Source organism: Scomber scombrus, chromosome 21 (assembly GCF_963691925.1).
Source record: "Scomber scombrus chromosome 21, fScoSco1.1, whole genome shotgun sequence".
Classification (NCBI taxonomy): Eukaryota; Metazoa; Chordata; class Actinopteri; order Scombriformes; family Scombridae; genus Scomber; species Scomber scombrus.
The window spans coordinates 2,609,911-2,625,596 of record NC_084990.1 but is presented as its reverse complement, the minus strand read 5'-3'; the positions used below and the strand labels follow the sequence as shown (position 1 = coordinate 2,625,596).

General features: G+C 39.6%; 1 protein-coding gene across 2 annotated transcripts in view; it reads right to left on the bottom strand.

Annotated features, from left to right (window-relative positions):
* Positions 1 to 15,686, bottom strand: part of llgl2 (LLGL scribble cell polarity complex component 2) — a 31,747-nt gene that overhangs the window by 12,310 nt on the left and 3,751 nt on the right. For both annotated transcript variants that reach the window (XM_062442515.1, XM_062442516.1), the window contains exons 2-6: positions 6,082 to 6,205; positions 3,554 to 3,647; positions 1,712 to 1,793; positions 1,440 to 1,555; positions 1,022 to 1,180 (exon numbers count right to left, since the gene is read on the bottom strand). In XM_062442515.1, coding sequence (XP_062298499.1) covers positions 1,022 to 1,180; positions 1,440 to 1,555; positions 1,712 to 1,793; positions 3,554 to 3,647; positions 6,082 to 6,160 — 530 coding nt within the window. In that variant the 5' untranslated portion in view covers positions 6,161 to 6,205. The remainder of the gene's footprint in view (positions 1 to 1,021; positions 1,181 to 1,439; positions 1,556 to 1,711; positions 1,794 to 3,553; positions 3,648 to 6,081; positions 6,206 to 15,686) is intronic.

Below are 15,686 nucleotides of genomic sequence, written 5' to 3'. Positions count from 1 at the left end.
GTGCCAGACTGTCTGTGTGACAATGACTTTGCAGGAATCTGATTCATTGCAAATGTGTTTGTTGTGAATGTTTTTTTTTTTTTTTACATTATCTTATGAGCCTGTCTTGTTGAAGAGGGTCAAACTCTAATTGAAATACAGTCCATAACACACATAAAATATACAAGTCACATGATGTTTGAAAAACATCTAACAGAGACAGACTGCTGTTATTCATTACTACTAAAAAAACAAACATAACTTGTTTACTGTGTTTATTCTTCTACAACTTTGAATCACAGTGGATGAATCAATCTTTTTGACAGTCATCATTCTTCAACTCAGTGTTTAGTAGAAGCATGTTTAGCAGCATTTACAGTCACACTTCAACCAAAACTCTGTCCAACTTTGAAAGTGTGTTGATAATGCAACATCAAGGCCATGACTGGTATGCAGTGTGTTGACATGTTGTTGTCCAGCTCCTAGTTTATGCTGCTATAGGCTTAGACTGCCGGGGGACTCCTACCTCCATGATGCACTGAGCCCCTCTCTCCGCTCTCTCTCTCTGTTCATCTATCTATATCCATTAACATTCATGTACTATTAATGCATTCAATAACCTAAACTTCTTCCCCCGGAGTTGTCTGTGCTTTCTCGTCTCACAGGTAATCTGGGCCTGTAGACGTCCGGATGACAGATTCCAGTCCCGGACCTTCTAGCTTCAATGTTTATTGTCTATGTGCTTCTCTCTCTCTCCTATTCTTGCTCTCTCTCCTCTCTCCTCTCTCCTCCAACCGGTCGAGGCAGATGTTCTCCCACTTTGAGCCTGGTCCTACCTGAGGTTTCTTCCAGTTTAAGTTTTTTCTCTCCACTGTCACCAAGTGCTGCTCATGTGTGAATGTTGGGTCTCTTTAAAATTAAACCTGAAGAGTACGGTTTAGAACCTGCTCTATGTGTAAAGTGCCTTGAGATAACTTGGTTGTGATTTGGCGCTATACAAATAAAGATTGATTGATTGATTGATTGATTGATTGTTGCCCACCTGTTGGCAACTTGATCGAGGCTGATATTTCTCTCTTCCAGCTCTCTGAAGCCCGGCACTTCAACTATAAAGACGTGTCCTCCTTCTGTCCCCAGCAGCAGCAGGTCTCCTGAGGAGTGGGCCAACACTGCTGTCACTCTGGTCACACTTGGAGGGGCACTGAGGGGGTGGGAGAAGAGATCACTTAGCAGGATGATTGACAGCTAGGAGTAATTATGCATTGTCTTAACAGATGGTCCTTTAAGCCAAAGCTGGAGCCCAGAGAGCAAAACTGGAACTAGATTTCAGTGGTAGAAATGCATTTAAATCCCCAAGCTCCTCAGAACATTGCTGGGAAAGTTACAGCTCTCTGTGTGTGTGTGTGTGTGTGTGTGTGTGTGTGTGTGTGTGTGTGTGTGTGTGTGTTTTTTTTTTTTACCCAGGCGGTCCAGTGAGCATGAAGCGTCCTATCTCCAGAAGCTCAGAAAGTCCCTTGTGGGCTCTCAAAGTCCACATGTGCAGACTATTGTCATCCAGCAGAGTCACCAGTTCAACCTGAACACGAGCCATCATCAATGAATACATACATGCATACTGTGGAATGTGGATATATTTCCATACAAAACACTGTCTGCTCTGTGGTTTTGAGAAACTTTTTTTTTTTTTTTTAAATGCTGTTGAGTGTGTTGAGTGTTTATTCTCTTACTGTACCTGGTGGGGGAGGAAGTGCACCTGTGTGACGGCAGCATTCTCATCATGTAAACCCATGAACTCCACACCTGGAGCTCCATATCTGAACACTGGGTCAAGGACAAACTGCTTTTCGTGATAAACACATTCCTACTGTAGTAGTAATAACGAAACCAGCAGCATGTACATTATAGTTTAGTGTGTAAGCACCATGCCCCCAGTAGCTGTGCTGGGCTGTGAAACCAGTCTGACATAGTGGTCGACCTGTTCTGGCTCTGTCATGTGATGTACACTTAAAAAAACTTTTGTCCCACACACAAACACTGGAACAGGAGTGGCTGTTAAACAGTGAATACATTTTGTGTCACATTCACAGTGAAGAAACTCATTTTATTATCAGAGTTGGATGCATTCAGTCTGATAACATTTGGAAAGTCTAGAAGAGCTGTATGATTAAATTAACCAACCGGGAGTCAACCAGTAAAAGTCTCTAGGGAGCATGCTCTATGGATCCAATGATCAGGATGTGTGAGCAACATCCAGGTAAGCAGGAAGTCCAATGTGCCGCTGAGCAACTTTCCTAGAAATGAACAGGGAGTCATCTTTGAGTCTGGCATCCAGTTTTTCGCATTTGCTAATGAGCACTAAACAAAGTGCAGCTGAGGCTGATGGGAATGTTTGTGCTTCGTGCTACGAAAAAACAAACTGTTATTCTAATTCCTGCATTCCTTCTGCTATAAAGCTACTGAATGCTGACAGTAGTGATTGGTCACTTCTTTTAGACCTGTGTGGACTGCAGGTGTTTTTTTCTCTAAATTTGTGTTGTTGTGGCTCCTCACATAAACCTAAATATACTTGAGTAACCTGAGGGTGCTACAGTGTGTCTGCTGCTTGTGCTTTTGTACCCATATGTGGATGTGTTGTCACTGGCATGTTGATGCTTGGTTGAGTTTTTATTTATATGGACTGAGTAGGCTGTGGAGCCGAATCGCCCTTCTGGGAAAAATAAAGTTATGTGAATAATTTTTGTGAGGCATTTGGTCACAAACTAAGTATTGGACAAATAAACATTCTGAGTTGTGTAGCCGTGCAGCATTTGTTACCATGGTTATCCATGCTGGATAAACAAGAGGCGGCTTTATGAAAGTGGGCATCCTGAATGAATGGAAGCTGCTTTGTGATACAGGCTGTGATGGTGTCTTTACATTAATGTGAGGAATGGAGTTTGTGTCAGCTCAACTGATGAGTGAGCTCAGGCTGCTGCTTTGTATGTGACCCTGACCTCATTGTGGACAAACACTGTCCTCATGAGGACTGATTAGAACCTGACATTATCAAATGATTTGTGTGCTGCATAAAAAGAACAGAAGCTGCTCTGTTGCTGGACTTGGCCTGAAGCGTCCTGCACTTTGACTCATAACATTCATTCATTCATTCTTTCTTTGCCCTCTCGCTTGTTTTATCCAAGAACAATCTGCTGCATTGTATGAATGGATTATCCTTATGAGAGAAGCTCCAGCACTTATCAAAACCAGTGTGTGTGTGTGTGTGTGTGTGTGTGTCAGTGGGGAGAGCGTACCGCCTGGCTGTGCTGCACTGTCAGCGAGCAGCATTGTGAGAAAACGCCACAGCGACACAGACTGCGCTGTCTGAGAATGGCAGGCGCTGTTGAGCAACAGCGTGGGAAAAAAAGAAATACCTGAAGCAGGTGCCCATGTGAAAGGCAGACGAGGACTTAGCCGCGTCACGGTGGCTCATTAGCGTTGCTTCCCTCAAGTTCAAACATGAGGCTGGGATTCCTGTTGAGCTACTGTACTAATAAACCATTTAAAGCCGGCGCGGCACACGCAGGGTGAAGGATACAGTTTGATGGCGCCGGAGCGAGTGCCGATGGCCAGCAGCTGCAGAGAGGGACTGTAACCCAGAGCACTGGGCTGGTGGGGGAATCCATGCTCCACTGTCTGAAGAGGAAACAGAGAGAGATAGAGGAGGGAAGGTGAGACTGAGATATGACAGCAGAGACAATGACAGGATAGACTGCAGCTAGACAGAAGAAGAATTACACATAACTCTGTTGGAAGCCACATATAGAATATATCAAATGCTATTCTTTCCAAAACTAGGGATCTAATGAATAAGAAATGTCTGCATAATATGTAATATGACTTATGATGCTGTCAAACTGTGTTGAAGCCTATAATTAAACTCCATAAAGAGATTTTAGAATAATAAATAAAACTGGTTACTATGAATCTACTAATTCTTTATTCATAGGGTCATGTACATTAATATTTCTAGATATTGTGTATTTAAAAACATTAGTAGCTGAGAGGTTACAGCATCCCTGGTTCCATTCCAGCAAGGGACCTTTGCTGTGTCACCCCTCCCTCTCTCTCTGCCTGTTTCCTGTCAACCTCTATGCCATGTGCACATATTACTTTTGTTTTTTGAAATAAACTATTCATTCAAATTCATTATTCATTCTGTCACTGCTGACTAACTTTAAGCACTTATGAGGTAAATGAGTTAAATGTAAAGAAGTCATGTGATGCTGTCAGTATGTGTGCTTATATGAGAAGTGTTGAGAATAACCACACTTCAGTCAGAATTCAACAGCTCATTTCCATTTCTAAGAGCTGCTTCATGGTTGAGATGATACTCACAACAAAGCACAAGGACAGACAAATGCACAATCCCTTCGCCTCAGCTTTATAACAATCTGTGTGTGCATGTGCTTCTCTTTTAGAAATGTCAATAAGTGTGACGCTGGTTGCACGTGCACGAGCCTCATTTCCTCACACGCCCTTCATCACCCGCTCAACGGCCTGATCTGCTGATCTAAAGACATGTCACTCATCATGTTTACAAGCCCTTAAAGAGAAGAGCGATTTCACTGATTGTTACGGCGGTGCCGCCCTCAGACAGGAGCCAGAGCAGTACCACACAGCTCTCACTATTTATAGCATCAGTATTATCATTAATTCATTACACGTACCTTGAAACCTTCAACAGGGGTAATTTTTCAGTCAGCACTGAAGTCAGGAATCTATTATTTATTTTTAGCAGTGATGTCAAAAATAATGCTTCACAATAATGGATTAAATACAAAAGAATATAAAGCATGTAATAAGCATTAACTGTATAAATGCACTATTAATTGAGAAGCTGCAGATTACTGTGCAGCCTGCAGAAATCTCATCCAATCAGCTGACTGACTAAACTAACATTTCACCCTCAGCTTGCTGTAGTAAACTGTGGCTTTACCTGTACACATGTTTATAACTGTCAATGTAAAGTTCACCAGTGTTATAGTCAACAGTATGATTGTGTTTCTGCAGTGAACCATTTACAGTTCCAGTAGCTCAGACAGGAACTCCATCTTTGTTAAGTTTGCTCATGGTGCAGTGCTGGATTTGATGTCGCACATTACAGAAGCCCTTTATGACTACTGGGCTGGCTATCAAATATGTAAACAGGATGTGTGTGTAGGATTTAATGACATCATTTCATCCAAGTTTGCAGATTGTAACCAACCAACTAAATACCCCTCCACTTCAACTCCCCTTCCAAGCAGCTAGGAGAAGCTACGATAGCTGCAAAACCCTCTAGAGTCACTTTTGTTTGTCCATTCTGGGCCACTGTAGAAACATGTCAGGGCAACATGGCGGCTCTGTGGAAGAGGACCTGTTCCCTATGTAGATATAAATTCTCATTCTAAACTAATGAAAACATGATTCTTATTGTCATGGGATTAAACACTAATTAAAACATACGTATAAACATTATATTCCATTCCACCAGATGCCACAAAATTCTGCACACTGTACCGTTAAAAATGGTCATTCTATTCACCTCTTATCCCTTACATACTGTTCAGGGTCAAATTTGACCAGCGTTTACATTTGAGAGCTGTAAAAACACCTTTTACAGATTTATTTTAGCTGGACTTTTCCTAATGTGACCCACAGTATACAAAAATGGAAATAAAATGCATTTTTTTTTTATGCAGTTGATACAAATGTGTATATATGCAATTGTTCAAGTTTGACCTGTGCTTATTTATAAGAAAGAAAAAAAAAATCAAATATCAGCTTCAAACGTGTTTTTTGTATTAATTATATTCTATAAAATGTTCACCTGGACCATAAAATAGTGATTGTGAATGTCTTTTTTCCATAAGATAATTCAAACATTTATTAATGACTGATGGGGAATTTATGATTGTGAATTGATGTAGAGATTAATTATGAGTCAGAATATGAACAGTATGTAAGGGTTAAATAGATACAGTGTGTTACTGGTTTAGGATGAGTGCACTTTGATAATATGATTCTCCATCTTGAAGTCATATCTTTTGCCTTGTTTAGTGTATTTTCATCAGTCAGTGTTACTTGCCTTGTTGAACTGGAAGAGTTCCTGTTTTAGTCGATCTCTCTGGGACTCCTGGCCATGTCGCCTGAACCTCTTCATCCTGTCTCAGCACCGGCGTGGAGCCTGCAGGCCCACTGACGCACGCTGCATGAAGGAAAGATGGAGAGAGAGACACAGGAAGATGAAGAGTCGCAGCGTTAGAACAGAAACCCTCCACTTCATTACTTTATTCTTTCATGGTATGAACCGACTGCTGCCATGTATTTGCACTGCACCTTCCATGTGTTTCTGGTGATGTGAAAATCTGTAAGTGCAAAAGAAAGAAAGCAAAACTACACTCACTGAAACTCATTGAGTACTTACTTTACTGGGGTTACTTGCTTAATTAAAATAGCAGATACAACTACAGCAAACATACTTATGACAGAGCAATAAATAAAACATCTGAGAAATCATGTGTGGTAGCATTTCCTATTCTACATCACTGACAAAACCATGGATGAAGTTCAGCTTGTTTGCTGACTGAAATTGGACCTGTAACATTTCTTTATCACTTCCTCCATATTACATCATTTGTCATTTAAGGCTGGGCAATATGGATAAAATCAAATATCACGATATTTTTGATCCAATACCTCCATATCGATATTTTGACAATATTGTAAATCTTTACACAATGAGATTTATGATAAATAATCATCAGAAATGTGGATAAAGGCAGATAATAGAAGAGTCTGTTAAGCTCAGAAAATGACATTTTTACTGTAGTGCAGCCTTTAAAAGCAGGAATATACACTTATTCCATATCACCATAACTATAAAATATCACAATATCAATAGAATATCATATTATTTATTGCCCAGCCCTACTGTCATTTTATTTGAATGTATTTAAATTGAATGCATTCATGTTAATCCAAAGGCTGCAACACACAGTTAAATACATATATTAAATGCAACTGAATGATGTCTTATGTAAAAAGGAAAAAAAAGTTACTTTGCATGTTTAATCAGTCTATTTCTATTATGATTTTGTTTTTCTCTTGATTAGCAAAAGAAAAGCAAAAAGCAAAGTATCAAAATCATCATCAGATCATCATCCTCTTCCTATATTTAAATGTTTCATTCATGCTGGCTGCATGTATAAAACTATCACAGTAAAATGTTAATAGCATATATATATGAGTAAATTGAAATGAAATGAGTGTCTAGTTAAAAGGTGTTATGTGGAGTTTCTGACCAGCAGCAGTACTTCTTACATGTGTGTCAGTGAATGTAAACACAACATTCATTTGAACATGTGGTCATTCTATATTTGGGCTCTGTCCCACATTAAAATATGAATCTGATGAAACAGTGTCTTACAATGGTCAGTTAAAGCCATAAAGTCAAAATAAGTTGTAAAATGTATGAGTGGAGCAGCGTGTGAGAGAACAGAAACACTCTTTACTCCTTTAAATCATTACTTTTTAATCCCACTGCTCCCTCTCATACAACAAGAGCTAAATACAAGTCTTTCCTGAATGATCCTGTCATGTCTGAATGACGTCTCACCTAACAGCTAACCTTCAGTGTTACATGTCCCACGTCTGAAAGGAGCTTTTCAGTTACATTACAAGGACTGACCAACCAGAGGAGTGGATACATGAGACAACAGAGGCCCCATGAATAAACACACATGTTGCCTTTATATAATTCCAATGAAATGTATTGATTTATTATTATGAAAATGCAGCTTTGCAAACATGTTCTATTTGACTTGAGAATGTCAGTCCTGTCCGTAGATATCTGCCCTCCTCATACACTAAACACCACGATTCTAGGATACACACATTTAAAAGAGGAATTTCAGCAGAAAGCAATAAAACTGTAAAGCGCTCTATAAACACACAACAGAAGAAACCCACTATATATATATATATATATATGATACTGAGTTACAAGCTAGAACTGAACATTAAACTGTTAAAGAGTGACTGTCATTCTATGTGGAGAAAGCAACAAACCTCCACTAGTCCTAAAAGATAGAGAGAGGGAGTTCAGAAAGTCTGCCTCTTTATCACAGCCCATATTAAAAATTAACTATTAGGTAAACGACAGCAATCACTCACATGTTTTCTGACAAACATGATTCTTGATTTTTGAGGAGATTTTACGCTAAAAAGTAGAGCCAGACTGATATATATCGGTCAGCAGATACTGACCTATCACAGATATACCCGTATTGGCATATATGTTGTCTGATATGTGCAGCATTTAATGTGTATTTGATCCTTATTTCTTAATTCAATTTAAACATATATGTACATGTGTTTTTGATAGTGTATTTAGTTGTGTGCAGTGCACTGATGTCATTATACACACAACAATGTAATGTTGATAACTACATTTAAGGGATCATTGCAAAAAAATGTATCTATGTATATATTCTTTATATGTAAAATGATCGGCTGACATATGGATATCGGAAGTTTTTTTATCCATCTTTTTTATTTTTATTTTGATCGGAAAATGAACTCATTTTATTTTTCCTCATAGCTTTTGATATTAATTCTGTAGTGCTGTTGTGGAAAAAACTCAGAGGAAGGTGGAAGTACAGTCTGGAATGTATGGAAGCTCAGGTAGTTTCAACTAGACTGATGATGAAAGAAAGGAAATGGCACTGAACACAAAACAAACACAAATTAGTGGGTGTGTTAGCGCTGCCCCATCAAAGAAAAGATAAGGGTCAGAGGTCAGTCAGGGCGCAACTAAGAAACCATTGTTTGGGCCACCACACACACACGCACACGCACACACAGACTCCTTTGCAGCACACGCTAGCTGATGAAAACACCTGTCACACATAAAGGCGGTTTCCATAGAAGCCACTTCAGAGACAGAAGGAAAAAGGAAAGGAAGGAGGAGGGGATGGAAGGAGGGAGACAATGAAAGGAAAAATATCATTCTTGCATTCTTTCTTGTAGCAGCTCTGTGACAACAGTGCAGCTGCATTGTTAGACAGCATTACTGAGTGGTGGTGAACTAGAGGCTGAAGAGAAAGCGACGCTAAGCTTCATCACGTGGAGGAAAAAAGGTTCAACCACAGAGCGACCTCCCTCCACTCAACTGACACTCAGCCATGTGAACAGACTGGGAGCTGCAGGCAGACATATGATCCACACTGTCACAAGTCCATGACAAAGCCCCGCGCCCTGACTCACACTTTTCCATCTAAAAGCGGCTCGCTTTGCCTCCGATCCAAATCCAGACATAGTTGTGTTATTACCGTCGTATCAGCGGTGCTGCCCTGACTCACTGCTGGGCTGTGTCACACTTTTCCAACTCCAGCTTCGTCTGACTGATGTTTAATGATGTTTACTTAACAATTGCACATACACATATGATGTTACATCTGTGATAAGTCAGTTTATTGATCAGAGTCTAGCTGTTTGTGTGAAAGTGTAAAGCACTACTACAGCAGAATAATATTGTCCAAAAAAATTTGATTATGTTTTAGATTCTTGGCTGATTAACTTATTTTTTATGTTTGCAGTAACAGTAAATAAATAAGAATTTTAAAACATTATTCTGAATTATTATAATTGTAGTTGTAGCATTGTCTTATTAGAAATTAAGCCAAGTGTCCACAGATTACAGCTGCAAATTTCCTCGATTCTTCAAGTGATCTTCTAGTCTACAAAACGCTGTAACAGTTTCCCAAAAGCTAAATCTATAAATCTTAAAGTCTTGTTTTATTTGACCAAAAGTCCAGAAACCAGCTGATTTTGATAAATGACAAACAAAAGCATCAAAGAGTCACATTGACAGTGAAAATGTGGCACTTTTTGCTGGAAAAATGACTGAAACGTATATCTGATGATCAAAATAGTTGATTCATTTTCTGATCATCCACTAATCGATTCATTGTTTCAGTTCTAGCATACTCAATAATCTACTAGTGTTATTATGTGCATCCATAATGACACGCTGTCCTTTGAACATCTTATATAATTAAGTATGTACAGTATGTGAGGCGTTTCTCCTACTTGTCAAACAGTGTTATGATCGTCTATGATGTGCTGATGTGTCCGTTTTAACTGCATCTTTTTACTGCTTATTGATATTCTGCATGTGTGGAGGAACAGCTGTAGTCAGTGTTGCTTGCTTGCTATGTACTGAACAGTATTGAACTCTGTTTCTGTATTACTGTACTGTAGCTGAGTGTGGCTGTGCTCTGTCCTGTGAGTGTTTATTTAGGGCATCTCGTTGTCTTCCGTCTGTCATTTGTAACCATATATCACATCATTGGTTTCACATCGTCTTGACAAAGACTTGGCTGCAGTTGAACAGCTGGCACATTTCCAGAAATATTGACTAATGTGTGCTGTTCTAATGAAACTAAACTATGATATAGCTTAAATTAAGTGTAGGACAAGCAAATATACAATGTGATAGAGTGGAACCCTTTTTAACCAATTGAGAGATATACTTAAAGAGAGAACATCTGGGTTATTACTGCCATCAGTGTCACAATTCTGCTACTCAACATTACAGCCTGGCTGATACTGATAAAAGGGAGTAAAGCAATTCAGATATTGATGTATTGGCTGATAATATTATAGAATATATACATACACACATTTTTCTGCAATGATCCCACAAATGTAACACTTGTGACAAAGATATGTAATGGGGGTATTATATTTTACAGTTTAACCATAAACTTTATAAAACTTTATCAAACAGTAAACTAAGTGTATAAAATGACATCAGTGCATTAAGTCAGTAAACTAAAAAGACATCGGCACATATCGGACAAAATAATAACCGATCCCGATTTATCTGTGATAGGTCAATATCGACCCTTAAACTTTATTGTATAAAATGACATCAGTGCATGGAAACAGTAAACTTCACAGGGAATTTCACCAATAATGATATATCTGTGATAGGTCAATATCGGCCAATAATATCAGCTGACTGATATATCGGTCAGGCTCTAGTCAACATTGAGTCACCTAAAATATTGAGTTTAGACAGTTGAGACTGCAAACACTGCAGCCACTGAGCCTCCACAACAACTTTCACTGGAGGTTAACCATCCAGTAAGGTGCAGGTTAGGAGCTGGTAGACTCCCTGTGAGTGTGAGAGTGTCCCAGGAGAAGCAGTGGAGCAGAAAGAGAGCTCAGAGCAGTAAGCTTTGCTAACAAAGGCAGAGTGGGAGGTCTGCTTCACAAACACTACGCCTTCTAAAAGAGCTACCAGAGAAATGTGCTGATAGGAATACAACCCTCACATTGGGTTCATCCTTTTTAAATACAAGCAGTGACACATTGGACATGTCAGGTGTGAGTTCAGACACACTAAGCTTACTGTTGTTTCTCTCCTGATGATTAATTGTGGCCTTTCAACTAACCTGACAGACATTAGAGCACAAATTACCCGTTCATTAAACACCCTCCAGTGTTATTTCTAGACCAGCTGCTTATCAAGAGCCGAGGCTGCGGATGAACGTCGCAATTATGTGAGCTTGCAGTGATGTTTAACAAGAGCGGTTCAGACAGTTAGATGAACCTCCTCTTCCTCCTCCTCCTCCTCCGTGCCGGGAGCATAGCTGCAGCCAAGAGGAACAAACAGTGGAATATTCAACTAACTGAGCCAAGCAGGAAACTACTGAGCTTTTTAAATCATTTAGACTAGAGCACACCATCACCACACAGCGCTCTGTAGAAATACATCGTTATATACTTCTACAAGAAACGTGTACGCCTCTCATCAGAGGGAAAGTCACAAAGCATTAGTAGCCAGCAGAGGTATGTGTGCGTTTGGCTCGAGGACACACACACACACACACACACACATAGAGGAACAGGGCGGAACTATGTTGTGACCTCGCCTTAAGAAACAGTCTGCTTAACACCTGATCAGGCATGAGTATTCCTCTCTATACTTTATTCCAAACAACATATATGTGACTGTAACACTGAAATCTGTCAGGTAGTCAAGATGGAATGTCATTTTTAAAAAACAAACTAATAATAATAATAATAATACTTTTTTCTTTTTAAATAAAGGTTTCATTCAATAATGTTCTATTAAAAAAATATTTATAACAAAAAACAAGGATATTACATCTATAGTTTGAGTAAATGAAATATAATTTAAATTTTAAAATAAATGCTATATCTCAATTGTCTCTGTTCAATATAGCCATAAAATGCCAAAAAATATATTTAAAAAAAACAAACTACTATAAATATAATAAAACAAGCTTTTTCCAGAGCTTTCACACACCTCTTGTTGGATGATCAAGGCTCTGGGATGTAGGTGAAAGCTCCAGAAAGAGCAAGTGAACATTGAGTTAAGATTTTTGTTGTTGTTTATCGTTGTGTTTACATGGTCAAGAATAAACTCAAAATGACACAGCATGTTAAAGAGTAAGAGCTGGACCAATAAATGACCTTCTGACTGAATGTACGGACCACGATCACAGATATGCTGACTCTGCATATATTTATATTGACTTGACAATCAGCTGCAGTAGATAAACATGTTTAAAGTCATATACAAACTAATTGTGTTTATTTTCCAGATGGAAATATGTTTCAAATGCTTCATATGTTTGTCACAAGTATTAATAACTAAATATAAAAACACATTATTAAAGATGTTGGTGTTTGTGTCATCATCTGATTTAAAAAAAAAAAAACACTCTAAAATATTGATATTAGCCTTTAAAAAGTACAGCATTGCTCTGACAATTACATCCAAATCTAAACTACACCTAAGCTTTTAAACTAACACTCATTCAGTGTGATTTATTACTGTGTGGAATTTCAAAAATGTCCCATAATGTGGGGAAAAAACAGCCCAGTTTAAAAACAATTAATATATTTACAGGGAAACAGTTTGTGTAACAATATGAATCATAACATATACAAAGCTTCATTTACTTAGCCGTGTGTGTGTGGGGTCAGGGTTGTTACTGCCAGAGGGAAGTTAGTTTCAGGTTAATCTGAAGAACAATGGCCAGTTAGTGAGTCACGCACACACGCGCGCACACACGCGCGCACACACGCGCGCACACACGCGCGCACACACGCGCGCACACACGCGCGCACACACACACACACACACACACACACACACACACACACACACACACACACACACACACACACACACACACACACACACACACACACACACACACACACACACACACACACACACACACACACACACACACACACACACACACACACACACACACACACACACACAGTGACGTGTCCCAGATCCACTCTGAACTATAGATTTTTCACAGGAATTTCACTTGGCAGCAGAGAGCAATGAACTTGTGTTGTAAATGAAAGCTAACACTGGAACACTAGTGTGTGTGTGTGTGTGTGTGTTTGTTTCGTCACACTGGTGACATTGTGTTTGATCTACAGTGAGCTCATTTCTCAGTGAGATAAGGCTCCATACAGTATTTACCTTTGATAGGAAATTCAACTGGAGAATAACTATTCTCTCACGCTGTCCTCAAACATCCTCTGTGTGTTATATTTTAGTCTGTCTCACTACTTGTTCTACCATTTTTATTCTACTTTTATATCTGCTTTTACTTCCTCACATTTCCTCTTTGTTGTTTTATCATCTAATTTTCTTCTTTTTTTTCTTTTAATACCCCACCTCACATTTCTAGTTTTACCAACTATTTTATTATATTATATTAATCTTTTAATTTTGGTATTCTGAATTCTGACATTTGCATCTACCTCTGGTGTTTCCTCATTGCAGATTCATGAGTTATAATGTTTCCTCACTGTTTCCTACTTCTATTGAGTCACTTGTTGTTTTTTACTACGTAAAGCATTGCCAAGTATGAAAAGTTCCAAACAAATAAAGCCTGACTCATTGATTGATTTCTCCACTCGAGTTAGCGAGATGCCATTTGTTATTTCCCCACCCTTGCCTTTCAGTGATGTCATCAAATTCCCAGCATATCAACCGACCCATCTCGGCCGAGAAGGGAGTGAATGGGAGAGAGAGGGAGAGGAAGAGAGAGAGAGAGAGAAAAAAAAAGTGCGTAAACATGCCTGAACAGGAGGATGATAACAACCTAGAGGAGGAGGCTGCTCGACTTGCAGGGCTGCTCCGTGGCTGCCGTCTCTCAGCGACATAGCACAAATACTGCTGCACAGGAAGAATGAGTGGCCAGGAAATGCCTGGCATCCAAAACATTCTACTTATGGACTTATGCAATCGACAGCTATGCCAGCACTTGCTGCAAAGACGAGGGGAGAGAGAGAGGTGCAAAGATAAGCAGTCCCCCCCCCACGCTGATACTAAGCATTAACACTTACTCATATATTCAAAGGGGTCTGCAAAGCTGTTATATTAAATCATATTCACACAGGTGGAGAGAAACCTGTTAGACTGCTACTGTGAAGCCTGAGAGGACACACAGGCATTAAAGTGAATACTGTGTGTGCTCTGACACCTTTCTGTGATGAGCTGGACAACGCTGAGCTATTCTGGGTGGTGGTGATGGAAGCGAGTCCTCTCAGGTCAGCACGTATTGATGCAGCGAGGGTTAGGGGGGAGGGGGGAATGGTGTCGTATCAGCGCACACGAGGAGGAGTGAGGAGGGATATCATCAGGTGTGTTTTAAAAAAGGTAAAAGAATGCAGCTAATAAGACGAGAAGAGTGGGAGGAGACGCTCCAACTGTCCCTAACAAAGACAGAAAAATGGGATCTTGTCAGTGTTTGGGCGGGGCCGACAGGATATCATATCTCCCACCGACTCGCTCCCTCTTTCCTGTAATCAGAACCAGGGGGACATCAGAGTGGAAGAAGAGAGGGGGAGTGACTGGGAGCACACACACACACGCACACACACGTACACAAGCTGAGCTGAGATGGTCACTGACAGGGTGAAACCAGGCTGTTTCAGAGCTCAGTCATTAACATAATCCTCATGTTTAGTGTTTAGAAAGGTGAGCCGCTCTCTGTTTCATCATGATGGGATGTTGGTTGTTCGTTAGAGCTGGATCATAAAAAGTGTCATTTATAGTGCATTTATGAGCTCTGACACTGTTTAATACTGCTGGCACTGATGTTACAGTTATTGTCTCAGTGTGACTATGTCAGCTTGTAGTGGTAACACCACTGAAAACATGATGGTAATGTTGAGCTCTTCCTGTCAATATTGTTTTATCTCACATTTTTAACATAGAAAAATTCATTCAAACCAGAGTCCACCACTTCAAACCACACACTGCACAAACCTTACCACCAGTAAAGCTACTAATTCTATTCTTACCAAACCACTTCTTCATTTACAACTTCTGCAGCCTCTTTTCTTGTACAAACAATACAGTCGAATCAGTCTGAGGAGCATCTATTCCTGCACTTACTGCTCATCATTCTGAGCTGCTGACCACCATCTCAAATCTGTTCATCATCTTCAAAAATGTGTTCACCAAAAGCTGACGATACACTGGCTACACCTTCCACAATGATGGCAATTCAATGCACAAGCCTCCAAAATGAGCACAGAGCTGAATTCACACCCTTTCTTATTTGCAGGGCTGATAAATGTTAAACAAAAACTTTTTTAATATTAATATGTTTGGC